Below are 26,303 nucleotides of genomic sequence, written 5' to 3'. Positions count from 1 at the left end.
TCCAGTAGATTAAAAGCCAGGGCCAGTGTTATGGGGTAGCAAGCAGTGCAGTTGCCCAAGGCCCCATGCCACAGGGGGCCCCACGAAGCTAAGCTGCTTGGGTTTCGATTTCAGCCCCCAGTGGTGGGACTCGAGCTTTGGCTTTCTGCCCTGGGCCCCAGTGAGTCTAACACTGGCCCCTCTTTGGTTTATTTTGATTGACCCCCTGAAATCTGCTCGAGGCCCGCCCGGGGCTCCCGGACTTCTGGTTGAGAACCACTGCTCTAGTTAAAAGTTTGCAAGGGTAGAGAAGTGAGGTTCCATCCATCCAATTCTGCAGCTGCTGGAACAGAGGCTGGTGACTCCAGTAACAAAAACTCACTGTACAGAACGAACTTTGAATTTATATCAGTCAGCAGCTTCAGGTTTACAAGTGAATTAAATCCAGGATGTTTGAAAGGCATAAGTGAGCTGTCCCCATGTAAGAATGGGATTTGCAAAAATCAGTGACCTAGAAAATTCAGACCTGCCAACTCTCACTGTTTTCCAGTGAGTCTTAATTGTTTATGTGTTAAGAGGCTCACACAACCTCCTACCTCCAAGGACATCTCAGGTTTCACTGCACTCAGCTCTGTTAACTCTTTAGGCCTGGCAAAGAGAAAATCCAAGCACTGCACTAAAAAGAATGCATAGTAACTCAGACATGGATTATTAGTGAGGATCTCTGGGGAGAAATGGTTACAGCTGTGCAGGAAGCTCTGAACATAACCTAACAGCATGTCACACTTGTCTGGTCTGGGTTCCATCATAAAGTCAAGACTTGGGCCAAGTTCACTGAAAGGTTCATTCAGGTGCATAAATCATTCAGTGGAACCTTGGCCTAGCTTTGATCAAGCCTTGGCTGATGATGGGTTTAATTTCAAAAACTAGTGACACGAGCCAAATTCAAATCTCTTTCACTTTGTGCTGCAAGCTTCTTTCTGGATCAAACCTTAAAGCCTGGTTCTTGCCGAGGGAGAGGGATGCAAACCCACACAAAGCAAAAGCAAAACCAAAAAAGAGTTGGCATGAACATTTGCAAACTGATACAGTCCAGCTGTGGGAATGAGGTGCAAAGAGAGAAAGACAGACAGACTAGGGAGAGGATATACTGGCCTCTGATGTAACAGGTGAACCTCAAAAAATCTGGAGCAGAGATGAGGCTGTACTGCAAGATTCTGCTATGGATCTGAATTTCAGCCATGTTTTTGGGTCAGGTCTTGGATTCAGCACTCTCCCTCCTTTTAGGGTGACCAGATAGCAAGTGGGAAAAATTGGGATACTTTTTTTTCCCGTAGGATAGAGGGCGAATAGTTGCATATATAAGACAAAGTCCCTAATAGTAGGACAGTCCCAATAATAGCAGGACATCTGGTCACCCTATCTCCTTTAGAGTTCCTGTTTATATTCACTCTTATTTGAATCTCTGTGGTTTAAAAATCTGGCTGGAAATCTCATTAGCATAGATCCCCTCCCCTCCCCCCACGAGTTTTCTAATGCTGCCTAACTCCAGCTAAGCTGGCAATACCACAACCAAAGAATTTCTGGTACTTTCCACCTTTGATCCCAGGCCAAACTGGACAGTCTCTACGTAAAAGAATGAATGGACACAAATCAGACGTCAAGAATTATAACATTCAAAAACCAGTTGGAGAACACTTCAATCTCTCTGGTCACTCGATCACAGACCTAAGAGTGGCTATACTTCAACAAAAAAGCTTCAAAAACAGACTCCAACGAGAGACTGCTGAATTGGAATTAATTTGCAAACTGGATACAATTAACTTAGGCTTGAATAGAAACTGGGAATGGATGAGTCATTACACAAAATAAAACTATTTCCCCATGGTATTTCTCCCCCCCACCCCACCCCCACTGTTCCTCTGATATTCTTGTTAACTGCTGGAATTAGCCTACCTGCTTGTCACCATGGAAGGTTTCCCCCCCCCCCCCCCCCCCCCCCCCCCCCCCCCGTTGGTGATGGCTTATCTTAAGTGATCACTCTCCTTACAGTGTGTATGATAAACCCATTGTTTCATGTTCTCTGTGTGTGTGTATATAAATCTCTCCTCTGTTTTTTCCACCAAATGCATCCGATGAAGTGAGCTGTAGCTCACGAAAGCTTATGCTCTAATAAATTTGTTAGTCTCTAAGGTGCCACAAGTACTCCTTTTCTTTTTAGGTGAATCCAGGTGTATGAAAAATGGGATGAGGCGAGGATGTTAACCAAACATTTGTGAACTACCAAAAAAGGTTCAGGGTTGAGTGGAGCTTCGGCTCTGGTCTTATTTTATCTGCACCAATTAATGAATATCTGAGCACCCCAGAAAACACAGGCACATATGGGCATCCGAGTCTTGACATGTTGGCCAGAGCGCATGTGAACTATGGGCTGTAAGGTTCAGACTAACCCACGTACTGTGTCTTTAAACAGAGCGAGGAGGCCGAAGGCAGGGTGTAACCAGTTCAGCCAGACAGTTGTCACACATGGCAGTGCTCCCGGACAGGCTCTGTGCATTGGGAGGGATTGTCTGGGGTTTAGTCACTGCACTGGTATCACAGGCGGATGCACTGGGCACTCAGCCCAGGTCCACCCTGCCCCTCACAAGGTGTTGTGCGCTACTTGCCAGAGGACTGATGAATACACACTTCCGCTTACAGGCTCAGCCCTCCGCTCTGTCATACCTGTAAGCTGTGGCACAGCAGCACCTGAGCAAACTTGCTGCCTTAGGACAGCAGCTGGGAGTCACATACAGGAGCCGAGAACAGACCTGAGCCACTGCACAGAAGCTGAGGGAGAATTAGAGAAGGGAGCCTGGAGCTATCCTGTACCCCTTGACGGAGGCCGGGAGACTCAGAGAGAAGCCCTGATCTGAGCGCCAAGCAGCAAGTTCCTCTTGTACCTCTGAGCCTCCTGCTCCCTTCCTTTGTCCTGCAGGCCTGGGGGAAATGAGCATTTCATCTGAGCATCGATCCCTGGGGAAACAAGTCACGAGCAGTCTACAAACGGTGAGGAGGCTTGGCAATCTTCTGCCTGGTGGGGGTCTCAGCAGTTTGGGGGTGGGAATAGCATCCTCCTTTGCCCCATTCTGGATATTATGCTGCTTTTAGCCTGCTTGCCATTTCTGAGACTCTGGGTTCAGCCAGCACCCAGAGGTGACTGTATGAAAAGCCTTTAGTTCCAGTTTGATCACATTGTCCATTCTGAGCATAATGGTGCCTCCAGCTTAGACACAAGAGTTCTGGCAATGACACAGCCTGCACTCGGCAGTGATTTCTGCTCCTGAACTGAAGGGTTTAACTTGTATTTGTTGGAAAATTAAAAAAACAAAACCCAAACTTTTCTTGCTCAATGGGGTGTTATATAGTTGACAATTGCAATGAAGTTATCCTAGCATTTTAGATTTGCAGAACATTGACACCAGACTAGGATAGCAGGTTTGCTAATTCACGCTAATGTTAAGGACACGTAGGTCAGGTCTACACTAGGAAATTAGTTTGATATACCTACGTTGCTCAGGGTATGAAAAATCCACATCCCTGAGTGACACAGTTAAATCAACCTAACCCCTGGTGTGGACAGCGCTAAGTCAGCAGGAGAATTCGCCTCTTGGGGAGGCAGAGTACCTACGCACACAGCGTAGGTAGCCTCTTCACTGAAGTGCTACAGTGGCATAGCTAGAGCATTTTAAGTGTAGACTTACCCTTAGTGAGAGTCACCAATAATAATACCCAGCTGGTATATAACGCTTGTCATCAGGAGATTTCCAAGTGCTTTACAAAGGAAGTCAGTATCACAATCCCCATTTTATAGATTAGGAAACTGAGGCACGGAGCTGGGACGTGACTTGTCCAAGGCCAGCCAGCAGGCCAGTGGCAGAAGCAGGACTACAACTTAGGTCTCCTGAGTCCAAAGACTCTCGCCACTAGACCACATTACCAAGGGTTACTAATTAGTGAGTCGTAAAACGTGTTCATTTCCTTTGACGGAGTAGTTTGCTGTTAGTCTTTGACGACAACCCTTTGTAAAAGTTTCTGTAAAAGGAGCGAAGGCTCAGCAGTATAAGACCTCGCTTCCCAGCCCTGCTGTTTGATCTTTGCTGGGAAGTAGGGTGAAATTGCTAGTTTTCAGGTGGGATTTATTGGGTTTGTGGGCTAGTGTAAAAACATTAAGTGAGGTTCCACTATATAAGTATTGTTGGGTCTTGGTCTCCTTTTCCTGCACCTGGCACAGTCATTTACACCAAAGCAAAGTGGGTGTACACTGGTGTTATACACATTGGGAATTATTTTACACCCACGTGACAGGTGTAAATGACTGTGCAAGGTGCAGGGCAATGGAGAATCAGGCCCTTTTTATTTCACTGTTCCTTGGACCTAAACTTATATGTAACCTTCATGTTCCCCCTACATTTTCTGGCTACAGGCTCAATCCTGACCCTAGGGCCCTGACCTAGCAAAGCACTTTAAGCTTGCAATTAGTTCTGACGGAGTTGATCCTTCCATGATCAAGCCCTATGTGCATGAAAAAGAGCAGATGAGCTACTACAGGAAGTCAGTTTTGTGCCTGATGCTTTCCCAGCAGCTAAGTGTGGTCGTAGCAGTATAGTGCACATGACTTGCATCCCAGGAGTAATTGTGTTACAGAACACAAACCTGCTTTGTTCCTGACTTTTAAATAAACAAGAAAATCATCCCCCCCCCCCAAGCTATGCTACACTGAGCACTAAATAAAGTGGCTCTGCAGAAAGGGGTGAGGTGTCACCTTTTCATCACTCAGCACTGGAGGAGCCATCAGAAGTAACTAGTCTACACTGGCAATGCTAAAGCACTGCCACGGCAGCACTTTAACATGGCGTGTGTGGTCACGGCGCAGCACTGGGAGAGAGCTCTCCCAGTGCTCTAAAAAAACCACCTCCCCACGGGGCACGGCTCCCAGCACTGATGCACTGTCTTCACTGGTGCTTTACAGCGCTGAAATTTGCTGCGCTCAGGATGTTTTTGCCAGTGTAGACCAGGCCTAAGATTGTGACCTCTCTGGGCATTCAAGGATCCCATGGCATTTTTCACAGAAGTGATGACATTATGGCCTGCAGAAATTAAAATTTGAATAAGTTCTCTTGTTTCCACCGAATGCATCCGATGAAGTGAGCTGTAGCTCACGAAAGCTTATGCTCAAATAAATTTGTTAGTCTCTAAGGTGCCACAAGTACTCCTTTTCTTTTTGCGAATACAGACTAACACAGCTGCTACTCTGAAACCTTCCCTTGTAGTGTTAGGTTGGCATATTCTTCTTCACTTCATGGCCTAAACACTATGGGAAAGTTTTAGCCTGCCTTGATAAACAGCTGTTATCTTCCACCCCAGAAATGGCTGCATTTCAGTGGTGCATGATCAGCTAATCGGTCCAGTTTTTGGATTTATAACAATGCCCCAAAATAGGTAAAACTAATTTTCGGTTTTGTTACTAAAATTTCACACAGCTCTTGTCCTAACTCTTAAGGGAAAACCTAAATCAAGGGGAGAGGAAAATAAAACTTTAATTATTAATACTGTAACAAATCCTTGGTTGTCCTCATGCTTGTTGCTATCACCTCAATGAAACTTCACAATAGCAGGGAACGACCTCAGCACTTTCTGTTCCCAAGGCATAGGCCTTTATCACGTGAGCTAATGGGAAATGCAAAGAGACAGAATGGTCCAGCAGTTAGGGTACTCACCTGAAATACAAGTTCAAGTCCCTGGGTGTGACCTTGGCCAAGTCACTTAGTCTCTCTGTGCCTCAGCTTCCTAACTCTAAAATGAGAATAATGGCACTTCCCTACCTCACAGGGGTGTTGTGTGGAGAAATCCATTACAGAATGTGAGGTGCTTAGATATGATGGCAATGGGAATCATATAAGTATCTTAGATAGATTCTTGGTTAGCTATTAGCAGGATATGAACTCAGATACAGAGGTGAGCAGTTCTGAGCCCATTCACTTGGGGGCAGTGACACACTAGCCAGTTAATTCCAATTCCCCGCTGCTCTAACATGTAATGGGTGTGATATTTTCCCATTGTGATTGCAGCTGTCACCAATCGTGGAGTTAAACATTGGCGGGGAGGTGTACACAACAACGCTAAGCACCCTGAAGAAACACCCTGGCTCCAAGCTGGCAGAGATGTTTACTGGCCAGCCCAAGCTCAGGACTGACTCAGAGGGAAGGTTCTTCATTGACAGGCCAGGCACCTATTTTAAGTACATCCTGGAATACCTCCGCAGTAACCAGGTGCCCACCCAGTGCATCCAGGATGTATATAAAGAGGCATTGTTCTATGACATTGAGCCTCTGGTCAAGCAGCTGGAGGACTCCCCTCAGATTTTTGGGGAAGTGGTGGCAAGGAAGCAGTTTCTGGCCCACGTGCCCAACTACAGCGAGAACATAGAGCTGATGATTCGCATTGCCAGGGCGGAGGCGGTAGCCTCCCGCCAGTCCAGCGTCACAGTGTGTGTGGTCAGGACCGAGGAGGATGCAGCCAAGTGTCACGATGCCCTGAACAGCTTGGACATGGATAAGAAATCGGTGGTGAAGTTTGGCCCCTGGAAGGCAACGCCGAGCATTTCTGACCTGTTGGATTGCATTAAAATGGACATTGAAGCCAAAGGATACAAGATTTCCTTCCAGCCCCACGTCACGGAGAAAGGCTTCCGGATCAAATCCTACGTCTTCTTCTACAAATTTCTGTTCATCTGGTGGTAGCAAAAGGGAAGGGTTAGCAGTGATTTTTAAATGGCTATTAAAATAAATAGACTTCTGTTGTTTTAATACAGAAAATCTCTCAGAGATCAGATTCTGGGATCTGGCCAAACTGCACACCTCACAAGTTGAGATGTGTGTGCAACGAGAATGTAAATCCTCCCTGCCCCCATGCTATTCCAAAACTGAGTCTATCGTGTATAGGCCTGGTCTTCCAGTGTAAGTCAGAGCAGCCTTAAACTGATTGCTAACAGCCCCAAGGGGCTGAAACCACATTCAGGGGACCAGAGCAGTAGAGGGTGTCATCCTCTTTACTCTGACCTCATTCTGTGCAAGCAGACAGAGCTGCGGGTAGTGTAGCCTCTACACCAGCTCTGGGGCAATCGTCCTGGGACTGAGTTAACCAGATTTACAGCCAGAAACAGCTGTCAGTGCAGTGCAAAGTAGCCACATTGGAGGGTCTGGTACAGAATTTTTACTGTTGCTACACATATACGATAATAGGCAAAATGAACTTTGCTTGGCTTCCAGATCCCAGGTCATGTTTGCAGTACTGGGGGGAAATCATCTTTGTAAAGCAGCAAATCAGGTCTGGAAGTGTCATTGAGAGAGGAATAGCTCTGATTGAACTAGCATGCTCAAGTACAATGTAGTGAGAGTGGCAGGAGGGGCTAACTGCCATGAGGACATGCCCCTATGAGGCCCTAGAAACGTAGTCAGGGTGGCTAACCCATCCTGCAGCTTGCCCTGCCATGGCTACATTCTATTTTTAGTGGACTAGCTCTGTGGGAATTCACACAGGTATGACTTCTTGAGGAGGGAATCACACAGCCCCAGCTGCCACGGCAGACATACTCACTGTCTCTCAGCTACATCTGCGTATGTTCAATTATATGGCTTCAGTTGAAGGCATTATATAAGCACATGCAACTCAGGGACTGCTGGTGAACTTTGGGGCAAGTGGGGCATAGCAGAAACCCCCAGGGCTCCCCCACACCACAATGGCCCCCTCCCCTGACTTAGTCCCAGAACTCTGGCTGCTCTTCTCCTCCCCATCATTCCCACCTTGCTTAGCCCTGGCCTCTGAAGTCTCCCTCCTTTCCCCCTCCCTTCACCTGAATTCCTCCTTACTCCCCCAGCCACACTTCCCCATTAGTCCTAAGCCCCAGAGGCTTCTTCACCTCCTAGGCCTGGAGTGACTGACAAGATTTACCCACTCAGCAGAGTGGATCTTCTCCTGAGCCTCTTGTCTTTCTTCTTGATTCCCTGGGGCCTCCCACAGCTCCTTGTCAATTTCTCCTGCCGCTTCTCCTCTCCTACAGACTGTGCAGTCAAGATCTGAGAGGAAGCAAGCAGTGAGGATTTTGAGTGGGGTTTGTGGTGCTGAATTCACTGCCCAAGCCACAGGCTGCAATGACTGCAGAGCGCCCTGAAGCCTTTGGTGGGGGTGGGGCAGTGCCCTGACGCCCTCTATACATGAGCTGCCACTGAACCCACTGGGAGCTGTGCTCGCTCTTGCCAAGGCAAAATTTGGCCCTCTGCTGAGAAAACCAATGCTCTAGGACAGAGGTTCTTAACCTGGTCCATACCAGGACCTTGTGTTAAAACAGTTAAGGTTTCAGGACCCCTACCTCTCTTCTAGCTGTAAAGAAAAAGGATGTCAATGCCCAGGTTGACAACCCATTCTCTAGCAAATATTATTATCATTGATTATTTGTATTGTGGTAGCACTAGGAGCCCCAGTCATGAACCAGGTCCCCATTGAGCTAGGTGTTGTACAAACACAGACCAAAAAGATGGTGTCTGCCCCAAAGGTTTTTCCAGTTTAAGTTGAATGTGTTCTACTTGTTAATGTAGCAGTGTTTAGCTATTTTTTGTGCCATCAGTTACATATCTTTGAGTGCTACCAATGAATATGTGCATCAGGAGACACAATGAAACCCTACGATGATTATTAGATGGAAGAGTCTCATAAGGTACTTCCAGTAGTACAAACTACAGTCCAGTTCCTACAGTCGCTACTAAAGCAAAACTCCCTTCGACTTCTGTAAAATTTTGCCTGAGTAGGGGGTGCTGGATTGGGTCCTCTATTGTTTTTTAAAACCTTAATATTCACAAATTTATTTTTAATTTATTTTTATACTCAAGACAGCTGATGATTTTTAATTATTTACTACCCCAGGAATATCTGAAAATCATATTGGTTATTCTAGATCATGGTTATGTTTACTTTTGCTCTTGAAATATGGGGGTTGCCTCCTATAAAGGACAATATGTGTTTTGGGATACTAATTAAATACACTTTTAAAAGCCTCTTTGCATAGTATAAATCTACCTTTTTTATTATCCCCTTAAAAATCCACAAAGCTTTCCTTATACACTACTGGGTTAGAATCTATCTTCATGAAATGTAGTATAAAAGGCCTACATCCTGGTTATTGCTCTTCCAGTGGTGTAAATCAGGACTGACTTCACTGAAGTTAGTGCAGTTACACAGTGTAAAACTGGTGTAAGTGTGAGAAGCTTCAGCCTCCTAAAATTTTCAAGGCTTGGGCAAGATTTTTAAAAGTGACTAACGATTTTGTGTGCCCAAAATCACTTAAAGGGGCCTGATTCTCAGAAAGTGCTGAGCACCCACTATCACTGGTCACTTTTGAAAATTTCTGCCCTTATCCACTATGATCTGCCTTGTGCATTTAGTTCTCGGGGAGTTCCGTACCCGAGGCCTGTTCCAATGCCCATTGAAATAACAGCCTCCCTTGACTTCAATGGTCAAAGAACCTGATCCTGAGATGTACCATCCTCCTTCAATTCCCACTGTTGTCAATGGGAGTTGAGGGCACTCAACCCTTCTCTGATTCTGGTTCTAGCTCAGTGCTAAGTAAAATGTTTGCAAACCAAACCCAAAAGCACATGAAACATACCCAGTTTGGGGTCTGATTACAAACTTAAAACAGAGCTCAGGTTGGTGGAAAACACATCCCAAACACAGAATTAAAACTGCTTTTTGGGGGAAAAAATTATTTCTAGACATTATTGGGCCAAATTCACATATCGCTGGTGCAACTCTACTGACTTCAGTGGGTTCACACAGGAATGACTAGTGTATAGGAATCTAATCTCTTCAAATAAAGATAGAGAGATGAGCCTGAATCAACCTCTCAGAACTGAACACCTCCAAACTTTGTGGAAGAAATGGGTTCAGAATCCATACTCAGATCCAGAACTAATGTCTGACCCCTATTTCTTTGGGAGGCAAGGGACTTGAAGTCTGGGTCCCTTTTTAGTTCTTGTATTCACAAAAGGCTACAGTTAAAGATATCAAACTTAAATGGGAAGCTTTTTCCACCCCCTCCTGACTTCAGCAAAACCAAATGCATCCACATGAAATTTTGCATGCTACATCTCAGACCAGGATAGAATTTTTCTGGAAAGTTTGGGTCACTTTTATATCACTTCAAATCTTTCCATTTGGGGAAAAAAAGGGTAAACTCCAGACAGTTAAGTATGTCTAACTGCTGCCTGAACCTTCGCAGATGGGCAAGACCAGGACAACTCAAGCAAATATGTTTCACCCTTATTTACCTAACCTACATCAAATATTTATGAAACACAATTAAAGATAGTTCTCCTGCCACAGTATAATAACAAATTTCATAGACTGGTATCCTAGAATTTGAAAGGCATATTGTTTAAAGAAATCAGTAAAACCAGTCTTGGCATGAAACAAAGCAGTTTTTTATATATTTTAACATTTTTATCTGCACCTTCTGGCTACTCTCAGGGAACATGTGCAGGTACTAATGAAAACATGTTATTGAGAACAATAACAGGAATTAATTTCCCTTCTGTATCACTAAATTGAACTGAAATACTCTTCCCACAGAGAAATTCAGACTGGAAATAAGGCTTACATTTTTAATAGTAAAAACAACTAGGAGTCCTTGTGGCACCTTGTTGTTTTTGCTGATACTGACTTACACGGCTACCCCTCTGAAACCGGTCATTTTTAATAGTAAGCATAATCAGCAATTGGAATAATTTATCAAAGGTTGTGGTGGATCCTCCAGCATTGGCAAAGTTTAAATCACAATTGGATGTTTTTCTAAAAGATCTGCACAATTCAAACAGGAATTATTTGTGGGAAGTCCTATACCCTGTGTTACACAGGAGGTCAGATTAGATGATCACAATGGTCCTTTCTGGCCTTGGAATCTATGACTCTATGTCAGAGGTCCCAAACTGTGGGGTGTAACCCCCTGGGGGGGGGCAGCAGAGGAACACTTGGGGGTGGTGTGGAAGCTGGGATAGTGCCCACACGGGGTGCGGAGGAGTGCCACCCAGCCCCCAGCTCTGTTCCAGCCCCATTCCCAGTCGCAGCCCTGGCTCCAAACCCCACACCTGACCCTGTCCCCAGGCTCAGCACGGCTCTGCACATGGCCTGAACGTGGCCCTGCTGCGGCTCTGCTCCTGGCCCCGCTCCCCTCCCAGCCTTGGTCCCTGGCCACGGCTCCTTCCCTGGCCCCAGATCCACCGCCAACTGCAGCCCCAGCCTCAGCCCTCTTACCCCTGTCCCTGCCCCACCCCCCAGAGTCACAGCCCCACTCCTGGCCCTCAAAAGGTTGGGGACAGTGCTTTATGTGGTCACGCCACTCAGGCAACAGCCTGAGGAAATGTCTGGAAGGAAATAACAATTCGGGCCCCTCTTGGATCATCAGGGGAATAAATTTGTTACTGACACATACACAGCACCCAGTACATTAAAAGGGGTAGATATAGAAATCTATTTGTTTGGTAACAAAAGACCCAATGAATTAAAAAAAAATCTTTCAGAAAATTAGAAATGTGGAGCTGGATTTTTTTTTTTTATCTCATAGAGCTGGAAGGGATCTTGAAGGTCATTGAGTCCAGTCCCCTGCCTTTACAGCAGGATCAAGTACTGTCCCTTATTTTTGCCCCAGATCCCTAAATGGCCCCCTCAAGAATTGAACTCACAATCCTGGGTTTAACATGCCAATGCTCAAACCATTGAGCTATCCCTCACCCAATCCTACATTTTTTTGATTTGCCCCAGCTGAGAATCTGGCATGAGATCCTGATCTGCACTACTGGGGTCCACAGAAGCCACTTATCAAAACTGATGCACCGACTAGTCTAGAACAGAGGTTCTGAAACTGTGGTCCGTGGACCACCAGCAGTGGTCTGTGAGCTCCATTCAGGTGGTCCGTGGATAGTTCCCTCTAAGGTGCGCACCTGGGAGGCTGCACATGAAAGAATGAAGGGTCACCCACCTAATTAGTGGAGCCATGCAGGCGGGGTTCCGCTAATTAGGTGCTTGGACCCTGAAAAAGACACACAGGTCAGGTAAGATGGTGGCTTTGGGGGGAATAGGGAGTAGGTGGGAGGGGGCAGTGGGGTGAGATGGGCTGGGGGGAATTTGGGACGTGCAGGGCTGTGGTGGCCAGAGAAAGAGATGACTTTCCCCAGCTCCAGAGCTGTGGCTGCCGGGAAGAGATGGCCCTCCTTCCCAGCCCCAGCTCGGGGGCTGCCGTGGCAGGCGGGAGAGGGCACATCCATCACATTAGAAAGGTAAGACTACTGATATTAAAATATGAGTTGTGTGCTTTTATTTGTAGAAGAAAAAAAGTGAATTAATTGTTTTTAATACAGTGCTTTTATCGAAAGCGCTTGACAATAGTTATCTAACGGTACAAACAACCGTTTGGAAAGATCATTAAGTGGTCTGCCGAGACCCTCAGCAATTTTCAAGCGGTCCGCGAAAAAAAAAGTTTGAGAACTAGTAGTTTAGAAATTGAAGGGTGGCTTGGTCTGATTCCCTTCGCTGAGCTGGAGTCACCACTTCCCCGGCCCCTGCTTTGTTTTTCCTGGGGCCGCGCGGGTGAGCCGCACGTGGCCGTACTAGGACTGGCACCCGGCTCTCCTGGCTCCCGGCCCAGTGCTTTAGCCCGGGGACTATGGACCCTCCCACTAGCAGGGTGGCTTTCCTAGCTCCAGGCGCTCCCAGTGAAGGGCAGGCCCCGGGGTGGGGCCAGCTCAGGGCACCGCCTCCTTGTGCTGGCCTGAGCCTGCCCCACTGACTTAAGGCCACTGTAACAACGAGGAGTCCGGCGGCACCTTAAAGACTAACAGATTTACTAGGGCACAAGCTTTCGTGGGTAAAAAACCCACTTCTTCAGATGCATCCACCAAGGCCACTGCAGGAGCTGCAGGCCCCGCCCCAGCCTGAGAGTCCCTGGCCATAGAGAGGAGACCTCCAGGGGTCTAGGAAGGACGGTTTCTCTTCCCCGTCATCTTCAGCGTCTCTACGGTTTCGTTTCCGGGTGAGGGGGGGGGAAGGAGAAGGAGAAGGAGGGTACGGTACCGTACGGTGGCCGAGGCGGGCCACGCCCTGCTGAAGGCGAAGGGCGGCGGGGCTCAGCTATGGCGGCGCACCTGAAGAAGCGGGTGTACGAGGAGTTCACTAAGGTCGTCCAGGTAATGGGCGAAGTCTGGAGCACGGAAGGGGACTCCGCGGGGGAGGGGCCCCGGGCCCCGGCCCCGGCCCGAGCAGGGCGACTCCTGGGCGGCCCGGGGTTGCAGGAAAGCCCGCTGGCAGCCTGAGGCCTAGCACTGAAGGGCCTCCCGGTCCCCACCCTGGATCCGGGAGAGGCCTCAGGGCCCGCCGGCGGCGGCGGCTCCTCCGGAACCTCGCGTGCTGGGCGGGCAGCACAGGGGAGCCGGGCAGCTGCCAGCCCCGCCGGGGACCCCTTCGGTGCGTGTGTGGCGGGGGGGGGGGTCCCCCCGTGAGGGCCCAAGGGACCCCTCCAAGCGGTGGGCCTACTGGTAAAGGGGTGGAGGGGCCGGGGCCCGGGCCCGGTGGCCCCCCGCTGTTCAGGTGTCCCGCCTCACGCCGTGTCCTCGCTCCGCAGCAACAGCACGAAGAGATCTCCGCCAAGAAGCTGCGGCTGACCAAGCCCAGTAAATCGGCAGCGCTCCACGTAGATCTGTGTAAGGCCACTTCGCCCGCGGATGCTCTGCAGTATCTGCTTCAGTTTGCCAGGAAACCGGTGGAGGCGGAAAGCGTGGAAGGAGTTGTCAGGATCTTGCTGGAGCATTATTACAAGGTAGGGAAGTAGGGTCTGGGGAGCAACCTGCAGGCAATGGAAGCCCATTTGGACGGTTCTATTTCCTGACAGGGCTCTTGTTGGAGGGATGTGTGGCTCAAGCGTCTGATGATAGAACGTGGAGTTTCTAAGAGGACCTAGGGTTTCGGAGCCAACTTCCCAAGGCTGGGGTGACAGACTTGGGTTAGTTGGGCTCCTGCTAATAAAATAACTGAATAGATAATGCTTTGAAGTTGCTGCTTGGGGTCTGAAGTGTAGGGAGGTGGATGAACTTTAAAGCACCCTTGTTATTACTGGCTTCAGAGTAGCAGCCGTGTTAGTCTGTATTCGCAAAAAGAAAAGGAGGACTTGTGGCACCTTAGAGACTAACAAATTTATTAGAGCATAAGCTTTCGTGAGCTACAGCTCACTTGCTCACAAAAGCTTATGCTCAAATAAATTTGTTAGTCTCTAGAGCATAAGCTTTCGTGAGCAAGTGAGCTGTAGCTCACAAAAGCTTATGCTCTAATAAATTTGTTAGTCTCTAAGGTGCCACAAGTACTCCTTTTCTTCTTGTTATTATTGTGTCCCATTGATTCTCATGAATCCACCAAGTTTCTATGATGCCTATTATAACAATATTCTCATTTAATACCAGGCACTCAAGTTCACGCACCTTAGTATTTAAACTTCTTGTGTTTGTATACAAGCACTTATAAAATCTGTCAATATTTAGTTGTCTGCCTTCATGTGATGTAATTGAATGGAACTCTTTTTCATTTAACAGTTTCTCTTTAGTTCTTACCTGTACTTTATCAACTTATATCCTCTTCTCCTTACTAAGATTATAGAGTATCCCTTTTAATCCTCCCCAATGGATGTGGTTGTCCAAACCGTGTTTTTCCTCTGCACCTGTCAACTTTCCCCTAGCCCTTGGTTTAAAAACCACTCTACTACCTCTGTAATTTTATATGCCAGCAATCTGGTTCTGTTTTGGTTTAGGTGGAGCCCATCCCTCCTGTATAGATTCTTCCTTTCCCAAAAGTTTCCCCATTCCTAATAAATGTGAATCTTTCCTCCACACACCATCAGCTCATCCACACATTGAGATCCTGCAGTTTTTCCTGTCTAACTGGCCTGTGCATGTAACTAGAAGCATTTCAGAGAATGCTACCATCGAAGTTCTGGACTTTAATCTATTACCTAGCAGCCTAAATTTGGCCTCCAGGACCTCTCACCTCGCTTCCCTTATGCCATGGGTACCTACATGTACCATGACCACTGGTTCCTCCCCAGCATTGCACATAAGTCACTCTATGTCTTGAGAGGTCTGCAAACTTCACACCTGGCAGGCAATTCACCATGCAGGTCTTTCGGTCATTACAAACCCAACTATCGGTATTTCTAATAATCAACCCCCCCCCATTACTATTACCTGTCGCTTCCCAATAACAGGGGTCCCCTCCCCCAGAGTGCTATCTTCAGCATGCGAGGATGCCATTACATCATCTGGAAGGAAGGTTCCGACTATGGGATTGTTTCTGTCTGCTCTAGATTGATGTTCTCCTTCCCTGAGACTTTCATCCTCCTCAGTGGCAAAGAGGTTGTTTGAATGGGGGGTGAGATCTGTCTATTGTGTCCTGCAAAGTCTTGTCCAGATTCCTTTTTGTCTCCTTTAGCTTCTCCAATTCAGCCACTCGGGTCTCAAGACCCTGTACTCTGTATCTGAGGGCCATGAGCTGCTTGCACCAAACGCATATGCATTCCACCTGCCCACAAGGCAGGTACTCATACATGATGTATTCAGTGCAGTAAACTGGATAGCCCCCACTCTGTTACGGGACTTCTGGCTGCATTGTTTGTACTGTTTCTGGGGGTTGGTGTATGTGTGTATATGTGTATGTGTGGGGCTTTTTGGAAGGGTCGGGTGGGGAGAGAGTGTTTATTGGCCTAAATTTAGAGAATTTGTTAGGTGTATTTGGCTCTTATGCTTGCTCTCTAAACTCCCATGCAAAAGCCTCTTGTTTGCTAGCTCCTCTGGTCACTTATAAGCTGGCTTTTTAAACCCCTGGTCTCTGAGTTAGCCCCACTCCTTTGTCAGGGCATCCTAAAGGGATTAGGGATGAAAGGATGGCAGGCTAGAGCCTTGTTAGGAAGTTCTCAGCTTAGCCTAGCAGACAGCTAGGCTCAGCACACAGCCCCCCAAACACACCACCTTATAAACTTCAATGAATCAGGCACACAGCAAGCAAGTATGCGCGCACAACAACAGACAGACAACAAACTCACCCCAAGGTTCGTGTAGTTGCTTCTCCTTCACCTGGAGAACTCCCTTGTAAAATTCTCCTGTTTGCTGCTCCTTTGGGCTGTTCGGTGTCCTAGGTGAAAAGAGTTGGTGGTCTAAGCCACTAGTTCTCAACCAGGGGTACGCAGAAGTCTTCCAGGGGGTACACCAACTCATCTAGATATTTGCCTAGCTTTGCAGCTGGCTACATAAGCACTAGTGAAGTCAGTACAATCTACAATTTCATACAGACAATGACTTATTTATACTGCTCTATATACTATACACTGAAATGTAAGTACAATATTTATATTGCAATTGATTTTTTTAAATTATATGATAATTCAAAATGAGAAAGTAAGCATTTTTTCAGTAATAGCATGCTGTGACACTTTTTTGTATTGTTATGTCTGATTTTGTAAGCAAGTGGTTTTTAAGTGAGGTGAAACTTGAGGTACACAAGACAAATCAAACTCCTGAAAGAAGTACAGTAGTCTGGAAAATTTGAGAGCCACTGATCTAAGCCCCATAAAACCATCATCCCAGATTTGTGTCAGAGTAGCAGCCGTGTTAGTCTGTATTCGCAAAAAGAAAAGGAGTACCCATGGCACCTTAGAGACTAACAAATTTATTAGAGCATAAGCTTTCATCCGATGAAGTGAGCTGTAGCTCACGAAAGCTTATGCTCTAATAAATTTGTTAGTCTCTAAGGTGCCACGGGTACTCCTTTTCTTTTTTCCAGATTTGTGGTTAATTAGCACTCTGGTTGGCAAGTTCAGCAGACAGGCCAAAGGAGCAAGTTGGCATGCAGGATGAACTGCAGCAGAAGCCTGTTTATCTGATCTAATTGAGACCGGGCCCGGATGGGATAATCAAATATTCGGATAATCAGAAGAATGGGAAGGTGCGAGGCTGCAGCACCATCTAGTGGCCACAGATGAGATCGCTTACTTCTGGACCTGTGTGTGCTGGTTGTTCAGTTAATATGGAGAGCCGGATAATAGAGGGTTGGATAAACGGCGGTCTACTGTATGTTATTTCTGCAGATTGTCCCTAAGGGTAGAGCCCTGTGCGGATACAAAATTGGTATCCGGATACAAAATCGGTATCCATATCCAATCCGCAAACACGGTCCGTGGATATCTGCAGAATTGCCAGGCTCTAGCTGTAAAATTTGGATCCGCATCCATCCGCAAACATAGTCTGCAGATATCCGCAAGTTCACGGGACTCTACTTAAAGGTCATGGTTGTGTCATGCAAGCAGGGCAGTGTGCAGGAAGCTTGTAAAGCTGCTCAGTTGCCCTGCTGTACCTGGTCTGTGGACACTTTAGTTTAGACTCTAGGCTGTCAGTTTGATCCATGTCACCAGCTCTCAGCTAACTAATAAATGAATAATGAAACAATGTATACTTTTTTGGCATCTAGGTAATAGTCCTCCCCTTAATCCTCTTCCAGGTCTGTTCTGTACATCCAGACCTCATTGTGAATAATAGATCTACACTGCAAACTGAAACTTTGCTTCTGAACATCCTCATGATGGTTCCCTTTTTAAGTAATCATTACTTCCCCTGTTGATGAAGTCATAAGGGGAATTGCTTTGGTCATTTTCAGCCAACTAACCTGATATCTGCCAAGGTATGAAATTCAGAACAATCCTTCTGAGATTTAATTTTGTGAATCCCATCCTATTTTATCAAATTATGTGGGAGTTCCCTGTTATAATGACTATTGCTCCCTTTCCAAAATGCTTGGTTGAAGACTATTTCTTGCCCTCTTTTTGTGTATGTGTACAAGCTGAGAGTTAGCTTGTTCCTACAAAAAGAAAAGGAGTACTTGTGGCACCTTAGAGACTAACAAATTTATTTGAGCATAAGCTTTCGTGAGCTGTAGGAGCTGTAGCTCACGAAAGCTTATGCTCAAATACATTTGTTAGTCTCTAAGGTGCCACAAGTACTCCTTTTCTTTTTACAAGTACAGACTAACACGGCTGCTACTCTGAAACTTGTTCCTATAGTGTCCTCAAAAGCATTAGCAACTATACCAAGGTGGTAACTGCTTCATGAATGCTTAGATAGGTTGTTAATCTCAGAATGCTTTTTTTCTGTATTCTCTTTTATTTTATCTTTGAGTCTATCCCATATTGAACTCAGTCTAAGATTTTTAAGCCATATTGATTTATTTCTACACCTGCATTGGCATGCCAATTGAGACTATTTGGTGGCTTTCTCCTTACTCTTCACTAAAATCTTGATGGAAACTTCTTTTCCAAATATGACTTTCCAACAAACTGAAGGACTATGTAACGTAAGAAACCTAACATATCCTGGCCATGTCCCAGGAAAGCCGTTGGGACAGATTTCCCATGATGTGAATTTCTTTTGCTCATCTCTCAGAGGCAACAATTGCATGAAAATATGTCTGGGAAGAATAACTATCATTCTTTAGAATAGGGTTGGATATCATACTTCAGGGGTTTTACCCATGCATTGTCCAACTGAGGGTCATATTGACAATTTGGTAGGAGCCACAAGGCAACATCTAATTATAATAGGACAACAAAAAGACAGAGATGAAATTCTGTGAAGACAATACAAGATAACATACATGGTTAAAGCTACAAACAAGCCTGATATTTCAAGTGCTTCACTGCCATAATTGGGGCCAGATTTTCAGAAGTGTTCAGACCCAACAGCTTTCATTGTGATGTTCTGGCCAGATTTTCCAAAGAGCTGAGCGCCGAACATGCTGTGCTCTTCTGAGAATCCTGTCACTTATTTAAGTGCATAAATGGAGTTCTTGTGGCACCTTAGAGACTAACGAATTTATTTGAGCATAAGCTTTCGTGAGCTACAGCTCACTTCATCGGATGCATTAGCTCACGAAAGCTTATGCTCAAATAAATTTGTTAGTCTCTAAGGTGCCATAAGTACTCCTTTTCTTTTTGCAACTACAGACAAACACGGCTGTTACTCTGAAACCTGTCATAAATGGAGTTGTAATCTTTAGAAAATTTGGTCCTTAAGAGCTCAGAGTCATTTGCAGCTGAGCTGATCCTTGGAGCCTTTTCCTGACTTGTCCACTTGGCCAGGAATAGGGAGCTGGAGGTTCCTCCTCTTACCTCTGTACTGGTCCATGAGGTAACGACGAGACCTGGAAACTAAGGTCAGTTTCCCTAATCCACTGCTCACGGCCAAGAGGTGGAAGAGAGAAACACCTCAATAATCTTTTAAACTTTTTTAATATAAAACTGCAAGACTCATTCATGTAGGATTAAAAAATACCTTTATTAGAAATAGTTAATTTCATTTAAATCTAGTTTAATGGTATCCTTTTAATACAAGAACATCAGAGGCATTGGAAATTTGTGTAAGCACATAGTGTATTCTGTGGAAATCTGTGCGTCACGTTATTGAGGTAAATAGTTTAGTTATACTGCATATTGTACTCCTGGGAGAATTCTGTAACAAAAAATTAAAAATTCGGCCCACAATATTTTAAAATTCTGCAAAATTCGGCATACTTTATTTGTCAAAATAACACAATATAATCACACCAGTTTCAATTATTTTTAGTCATTTATTTCAAAATACCTGTTAGCAAGTATGTCTGTAACAATACAGATAACAAAAAAGATTCAGGAAACGTTTTTTGACAAATAAATTCCTTACTAGGCATATTAATATAGAACTCGGAGTAATAATTCATTTAAACTACAATACGGAACTTTATTTCCAGCACCCCTCAGAAGCAGGGCAAAGGCTTGGGGGAGTTAGGGGTAACAGAGGAACTGAGGGAGAGGGGAGTAAATTGCTGGGTGTGAACTTGGAAGGTTGTTGGGTATGGGTGGGAAAAGTATGGAACATGTTTTTTGGGGGCACGGGAAGGGATTGTTAGGAAGCTTCCCCCATGCGGACCCTGGCTGACCCCTAGCCTCTCCCATTCAGCCAGGCACATCTGCCCCTGTCTCCATGTGTTCCTCCACCCCCACTCAGACACCCACTCCCACATCCCCATGTGGCCCTGCACCCCCTCCCCCATCCTCATGTGTCTCTGTGCCCCCACCCAGCTACCCTCTGTCCCTATGTAACTTTTCACCCCTTCCTGCATCGCCATGTGGTCCTGCACCTCCCTCCCGCCGTGGCCCTGTGCCTCCACTCCCATTTAGTGCCTCCCCCACTAGCCTTTATGAGACTGTCTCCCCACAGCTCCTGACCTGGCCTGACAGGCGCTGTGGAGAAGGTTCTGCAGGCTCTTTGTCTTCCCTTGCTGGCCGGGAGTTGCTGCTGTGTTTTTTCTCCACAGCACCCTCTGGTGGACAAAAAGCGGAACTACAGCAACATTTCGGGGAAGCTTTTTTCAATGCAAAAAAATAAAAAATATGCATGGCTCATTAATTATGCATGCACACAACAGCGCAGAATTCCCTAAGAAGTAATATTGCAAGAGCACTAAGTCTTCATTCTTCAGGGAATAGGTTGCTCTCCAGCTAGAATTATGAAGCAATTGCTCTTCATTGGCCTATTGCATTATGGAGCGGATGCCTCTGAAGCCTCTAACATTGGCCACTGTTTCAGGCAGCACATTAAGCCAAGTGAACCATTTGTGACGGAATCCCCAGGGTGCAGCCTGGGACCGCTGTGTCCCCTTAATACTTTGCTAGTGACAAGCAGCAAACCCCTCCAGGCACTGTTATCACTCAGCACTCAGCATGTGGAGCCCCACACTCAGCTAAATTGCATGAATGCTCCCATAGCCACTCATGATCAAATGTTTTCAAATACGTAAAAGGTTGTTACAAGGAGGAGGGAGAAAAAATGTTTTTTTAACCTCTAAGCATAGGACAAGAAGCAATGGGCTTAAATTGCTGCAAGGGAGGTTTAGGTTGGACATTAGGAAAAAATTCCTAATGGTCAGGGTGGTTAAGTACTGGAATAAATTGCTTAGGGAGGTTGTGGAATTTCCATCACTGGAGATTTTTAAGAGCAGGTTAGACAAACACATGTCAGGGATTAGATAATACTAAGTCCTGCCATGAGTGCAGGGGACTGGACTAGATGGCCTCTCAAGGTTTTTTCCAGTCCTATGATTCTATGAATCGCACTGAGAAAGGCATCAGCCAAATCCCCCCCCCAGTTCCTAGCCTTGTACCTCAGGAATATACCATTTTGCACTGCTCAAGACGAGCAGTGCAAATTTATTAATTAGTTGACCACTTCATCAATGGAAAGTGGATATACACTAGCCTTTGTAAACCTGAGCAAACACCCTTACCAAACACTTTGGGCAAACTCACTGGTAAAGATAAACAGTTAAACAAGTTTACTAACTACAAAAGATAGAGTTAGTTACCAAAAGAAAAGAAAATACAAGCACTTGGATTGTTGATTAGTCACAGTTAACTCGCACGATTAACTAAAAAAAAAATTACGATTAATCAGTTTAATCGCACTGTTAAACAATAGAATACCATTTATGAAATTTATTAAATATTTTGGATGTTTTTCTACATTTTCAAAGATATTTTATTCTGTGTTGTAATTGAAATCAAAGTATATTTTTTATTACAAATATTTGCACTGTAAAAATGATAAACAAAAGAAATAGCATTTTTCAATTCACCTCATACAAGTACTATAGTGCAATATCTTTGTCATGAAAGTGCAACTTACAAATGTAGATATTTTTCTTTTATTACATAGCTGCACTCAAAACCAAACCAATGTAAAGTGGCTTCCATGGGCCCCTGTATTGCAAATCAGGATCCCATGCCAGATTCTCAGATGGGGCAAATTAGCAGAGATAAATGCACTCACTCCTACTTCTTGTTCAGCCAATCACTAAGACAAACAAGTTTGTTTATATTTACATGAGATAATGCTGTCCTCTTCTTATTTACAATGTAACCAGAAAGTGAGAACAGGCATTTGCATGACTTTTTTGTAGGCAGCATTGCAAGGTATTTAATTGCCAGTTATGATAAACATTCATATGCCCCTTCATGCTTCGGCCACCATTCCAGAGGACATGATTCCTTGCTGATGACGCTCATTAAAAAAATGTGTTAATTAAATTTGTGACTGAACTCCTTGTGGGAGAATTGTATGTCTCCTGCTCTGTGTTTTATCCGCATTCTGCCATATATTTCATGTTATGGCAGTCTCGGATGATGACCCAGCACATGTAGTTCATTTTAAGAACACTTTCATAAAACGCAAAGAAGGTACAAATGTGAGATTTCTAAATATAGCTACAGCACTTGACCCAAGGTTTAAGAATCTGAAGTGCCTTCCAAAATCTGACAGGGCTGAGGTGTGGAGCATGCTTTCAGAAGTCTTAAAAGAGCAACACTCCGATGTGGAAACTACAGAACCCAAACCACCAAAAAAGAAAATCAACCTTCTGCTGGTGGCATGACTCAGATAATGAAAATGAACATGTCGGTCCGCACTGCTTTGGATTGTTATTGAGCAGAACCCATCCTCAGCATGGGATGCATGTCCCCTGAAATGGTGGTTGAAGCATGAAGGGACATATAAATCTTTAGTGCATCTGGCACATAAATATCTTGCAATGCTGGCTACAACAGTGCCATGAGAATGCCTGTTCTCACTTTCAGGTGACATTGTAAACAAGAAGCAGGCAGCATTATCTCCTGCAAATGTAAACAAACTTGTTTGTCTGAGTGATTGGCAGAACAAGAAGTAGGACTGAGTGGACTTACAGGCTCTAAAATTTTACATTGTTTGTTTTATTTTTGAATGCAGTTTTTTTGTACATAATTACACATTTGTAAGTTCAACTTTCATGATGAAGAGATTGCACTACAGTATTTGTATTAGGTGAATTGAAAAATACAAGTATTTGCACTGTAAAAAAAGTAGTAATCAAAAATAAATATTAAGTGAGCACTGTATACTTTTCTGTGTTGTAATTGAAATCAATATATTTGAAAGGGAAGAAAACATCCAAAAATATTTAAATAAATGGTATTCTATTATTGCTTAACAGTGCGATTAATCACAATTAATTGTTTTATTCGTTTGACAGCCCTAATAAGAACGCAATCTAAAGTCAACCCTATTAGACTGAGAAACATCTAGATCAAGCAGTTTTTCTCACTCTACTGGATATTGCAGTTCATAGTACGTGGGTTTCATCTTTGAAACCTGGGCCAGTTTCTTCTGTTGTAGTCTTCAGTCTTCTGAGTGTCCTTGTTGCTTGCAGTGTAGGTGGGGGAAGGAGAAAGGCCAAGCATGTGGCCCCTGTGTTCTGTTTTATACCCTTAGTCCGTGTGCTTGGAGAACAAGTCCAGGCATGTCTGGTGGGCATTGCTGAGTCACAAAGTGAAGCAGTACCCCGGGTATGTCTCCTGTGAGTGAGTCATTGAATTGTAACTCTTCTGCTGGACAATGGCTGGTGATGTCTGTTCAGCACCCACCTGAGCATTGGTTACCTCCCTTGTCATTGTCTCTGGAGAGCTAGTATCTGGACATTTCTCAAATCCACTGCATATTTTAGTGACAGCATACAACACAATTATCATAACTTCATATGCCCTAATGATACACACAGATGGAACCGTGGCTTTTAGTGGATTATAACCTTTCCCCTGATATCTCACATGGTATGCTTTATGTGAAAAATCACAATTATATATAAATGATGAATATGGGGTGCTCCCCTTAGGTATAGAATGGCACACCATTAATGTGTGATATTATTGCAGTTCTGATATTCAGAACTCCATGATTGCTTGGCCACATAATGTGACCCTATTTCTTACAGATCTTGTCTTCACAGTCTAAGGGCTTGTCTACACTGGCACTTTACAGAGCTGCAACTTTCTCGCTCAGGGGAATGAAAAAACACCCCCCCCGAGGGCAGCAAGTTTCAGCACTGTAAAGTGCCAGGGTAGAGAGTGCCCCAGCGCTGGTAGCTGCGCCCCTCGTGAAGCTGGGTTTTGTTTTTTTAGCGCGCTGGGAGAGCTTTCTCCCAGTGCTCTGCTGTGACTATACAAGTCACGTTACACGGCAGCGCTTTAATGTTGCCAGGGTAGACTAGGCCTTAGTTAGATTTCTCTTACACCCTTATGATGGGAAAATTTCCAAGTATGACCTGAGGCATAGTTGTCTTCCTAACCCTGCAGACAGCCTGAACCAGTAACTCTGAGAGATGTGGACTACTCCTAGTAATTTAAATGGAATGTTGATTCTGATGCCTAATGATGGCAACATGATTATCACCAAAAACTTTCACCATTGCGTAAATTGGCAGAAATCCATAGCTCATACTTACCGTTATCTTTGGACACAGTGAGGCAGCTTTCTCCTTTGTTTGTAGGCAGACACACAAGACACACATCCTTCCCAGTGCTAAAAGCCTCAACTGCTTCCTTTGTGCTAAACCCCAAACTTCTTTTTGACATGTTCTGGGTGCCAAAACTCCCAACTCCCTCTACCCACTTTCTAAAATCCTCAATCTTTCTCATCAATAATTGTTGCAGTACATCCGTGTTGTCAATAGAAAACTCTCCTGCATGCTGAAAACTGAAAATGTACGGTCTCAAACTGAAACCATTTGAGCCATCTGAATTTAGTATCAAAATAACAGGGAATACTTTCTGTCAGTGCATTACTCATTTCATATTCAGTGAAAGAACTCTTTTGAAATGTTCTGTGAGCTGCCATGGGAATCTCAAGATGCTATTGAATTTAGCATTGCAGTAATTAGGGCCAGTGAGGGTGAGGGGGTGGCTGCAGTCTTGATGTCCATAGTTTTGTGCTGTATGAGGGTCCTGGCCTGTGTTTCACTATTTTATGATCTTTAAATTGAAAAGAGAGCTGAGGAGACAATCATTTCTTTCATCCCTAGGAGAATGATCCCTCTGTGAGACTGAAGATTGCTTCCTTGCTAGGTTTGTTATCGAAGACAGCAGGATTTTCTCCAGACTGCATTATGGATGATGCAATTAACATACTTCAAAATGAGAGTAAGTCGCACTTCAGATCTAATTTGAATTCAAGCCAGAATTCTCCAGACTTTATACATCTACGGCAGTGGTCTCTAATCTTTTTACGCACAAGATCACTTCTTGAATTTAAGATCTACCCCGCCCCTTTCCCTGAGGCCCCACCCTGCTCACTCCATTCCCTGTTCCAGCTGGGAGTATGGGAAGGGGCTCCGGGCTGAGCCTGGGGCAGGCGATTGGGGTGCAGGAGTGAGGAGTGCTAGCTCTCGGAGGGAGTTTGTGTGCAGGGGTCATACGGTCACAATGCACCTAATCTCATTGAATCCATTGGACATTTCATGAGTTTTACTTTTTATTAGTGTCATTCGTGGTTTGTAGATCCAAAATCCTTCAGGGATTGTCACAAATCAATGTAACAATCTCAACTGTGGGGTGTGTATTGGATGAGCCTGGGGTAGGAGGCTGGGGTGCAGGACTGAGGGGTGCAAACTCTGGGAGGGAGTTTGGGTGCAGGAGGGGGCTCCAGGCTGGTGCAGAGGATTGGGGTGCAGGAGGGGGTGAGGGGTGCAGGCTCTGGGAGGGAGTTGGTGCAGGAGGGGGCTCCGGATTGGGGTGTAAGAGGGGTTGCGAGGTGCAGGCTCTGGCTGGGAGGCGCTTGCCACAGGCAGCTCCCGGTCAGTGGCACAGCAGGGCTCGAGCAGTCTGCCTGCCTGCCATGGCCCCACGCTGCTCCCAGAAGCGGCTGGCTGCTAGTACATCTCTGTCGGCTCTGGGTGGGATGGGGGCAGTGGGGCTCCTCGTGTTGCCTGCACCTGTAAGCACCACCCTCAGAGCTCCCATTGGCTGGTTTCCAGCCAATGGGAGCTGCAGGGACAGTGCTGGGGGCCGGGGCAGCGCACAGAGCTTCCTGACTCCCCTCCTCCCAGGGGCCGTAGAGACGTGCCAGCTGCTTCTGCGAGCAGAGAGCAGCCATGGCAGGCAGGCAGGTAGCCTGCCTGAGCCCTGCTGCACCATTGGCTGCAGAGATTGCGATCGACTGGCAGAGACTCGAGGATCAACCAGTCAGTTGCCATCGACTGGTGACCACTGATCTAAGGACTGTGGCAAGACTCTGTGAACACAAACAGCCTAAATATAAGATTGGGGATTATTGCTCAGAGGGAACATTATTTCCTCCCCCCACACCATA

The 26,303-nt window shown here is 45.5% G+C and overlaps 2 protein-coding genes across 7 annotated transcripts in view; both read left to right on the top strand.

Annotated features, from left to right (window-relative positions):
• KCTD14 (potassium channel tetramerization domain containing 14) overlaps positions 1 to 9,094 on the top strand; it is a 29,337-nt gene extending 20,243 nt beyond the window's left edge. For all 3 annotated transcript variants that reach the window (XM_038386716.2, XM_043504082.1, XM_038386718.2), the window contains exons 2-3: positions 2,680 to 3,027; positions 6,090 to 9,094. In XM_038386716.2, coding sequence (XP_038242644.1) covers positions 2,968 to 3,027; positions 6,090 to 6,761 — 732 coding nt within the window. In that variant the 5' untranslated portion in view covers positions 2,680 to 2,967 and the 3' untranslated portion in view covers positions 6,762 to 9,094. The remainder of the gene's footprint in view (positions 1 to 2,679; positions 3,028 to 6,089) is intronic.
• Positions 9,095 to 12,893: 3,799 nt separating this feature from the next.
• Positions 12,894 to 26,303, top strand: part of INTS4 (integrator complex subunit 4) — a 67,254-nt gene continuing 53,844 nt past the window's right edge. The window contains exons 1-3 of one of the 4 annotated variants that reach the window (XM_038401961.2): positions 12,894 to 13,253; positions 13,688 to 13,882; positions 25,018 to 25,135. In XM_038401961.2, coding sequence (XP_038257889.1) covers positions 13,200 to 13,253; positions 13,688 to 13,882; positions 25,018 to 25,135 — 367 coding nt within the window. In that variant the 5' untranslated portion in view covers positions 12,894 to 13,199. Of the gene's footprint in view, positions 13,254 to 13,687; positions 13,883 to 17,601; positions 17,782 to 25,017; positions 25,136 to 26,303 lie in introns of those variants that run through there. The other 3 variants (XM_043504079.1, XM_038401971.2, XM_043504080.1) reach the window with 3 other exon arrangements.

This window comes from Dermochelys coriacea, chromosome 1, assembly GCF_009764565.3.
Source record: "Dermochelys coriacea isolate rDerCor1 chromosome 1, rDerCor1.pri.v4, whole genome shotgun sequence".
NCBI lineage: Eukaryota > Metazoa > Chordata > Testudines > Dermochelyidae > Dermochelys > Dermochelys coriacea.
Note: the sequence above shows the minus strand (reverse complement) of the source record. Positions and strands in the feature narration are given on the sequence as shown.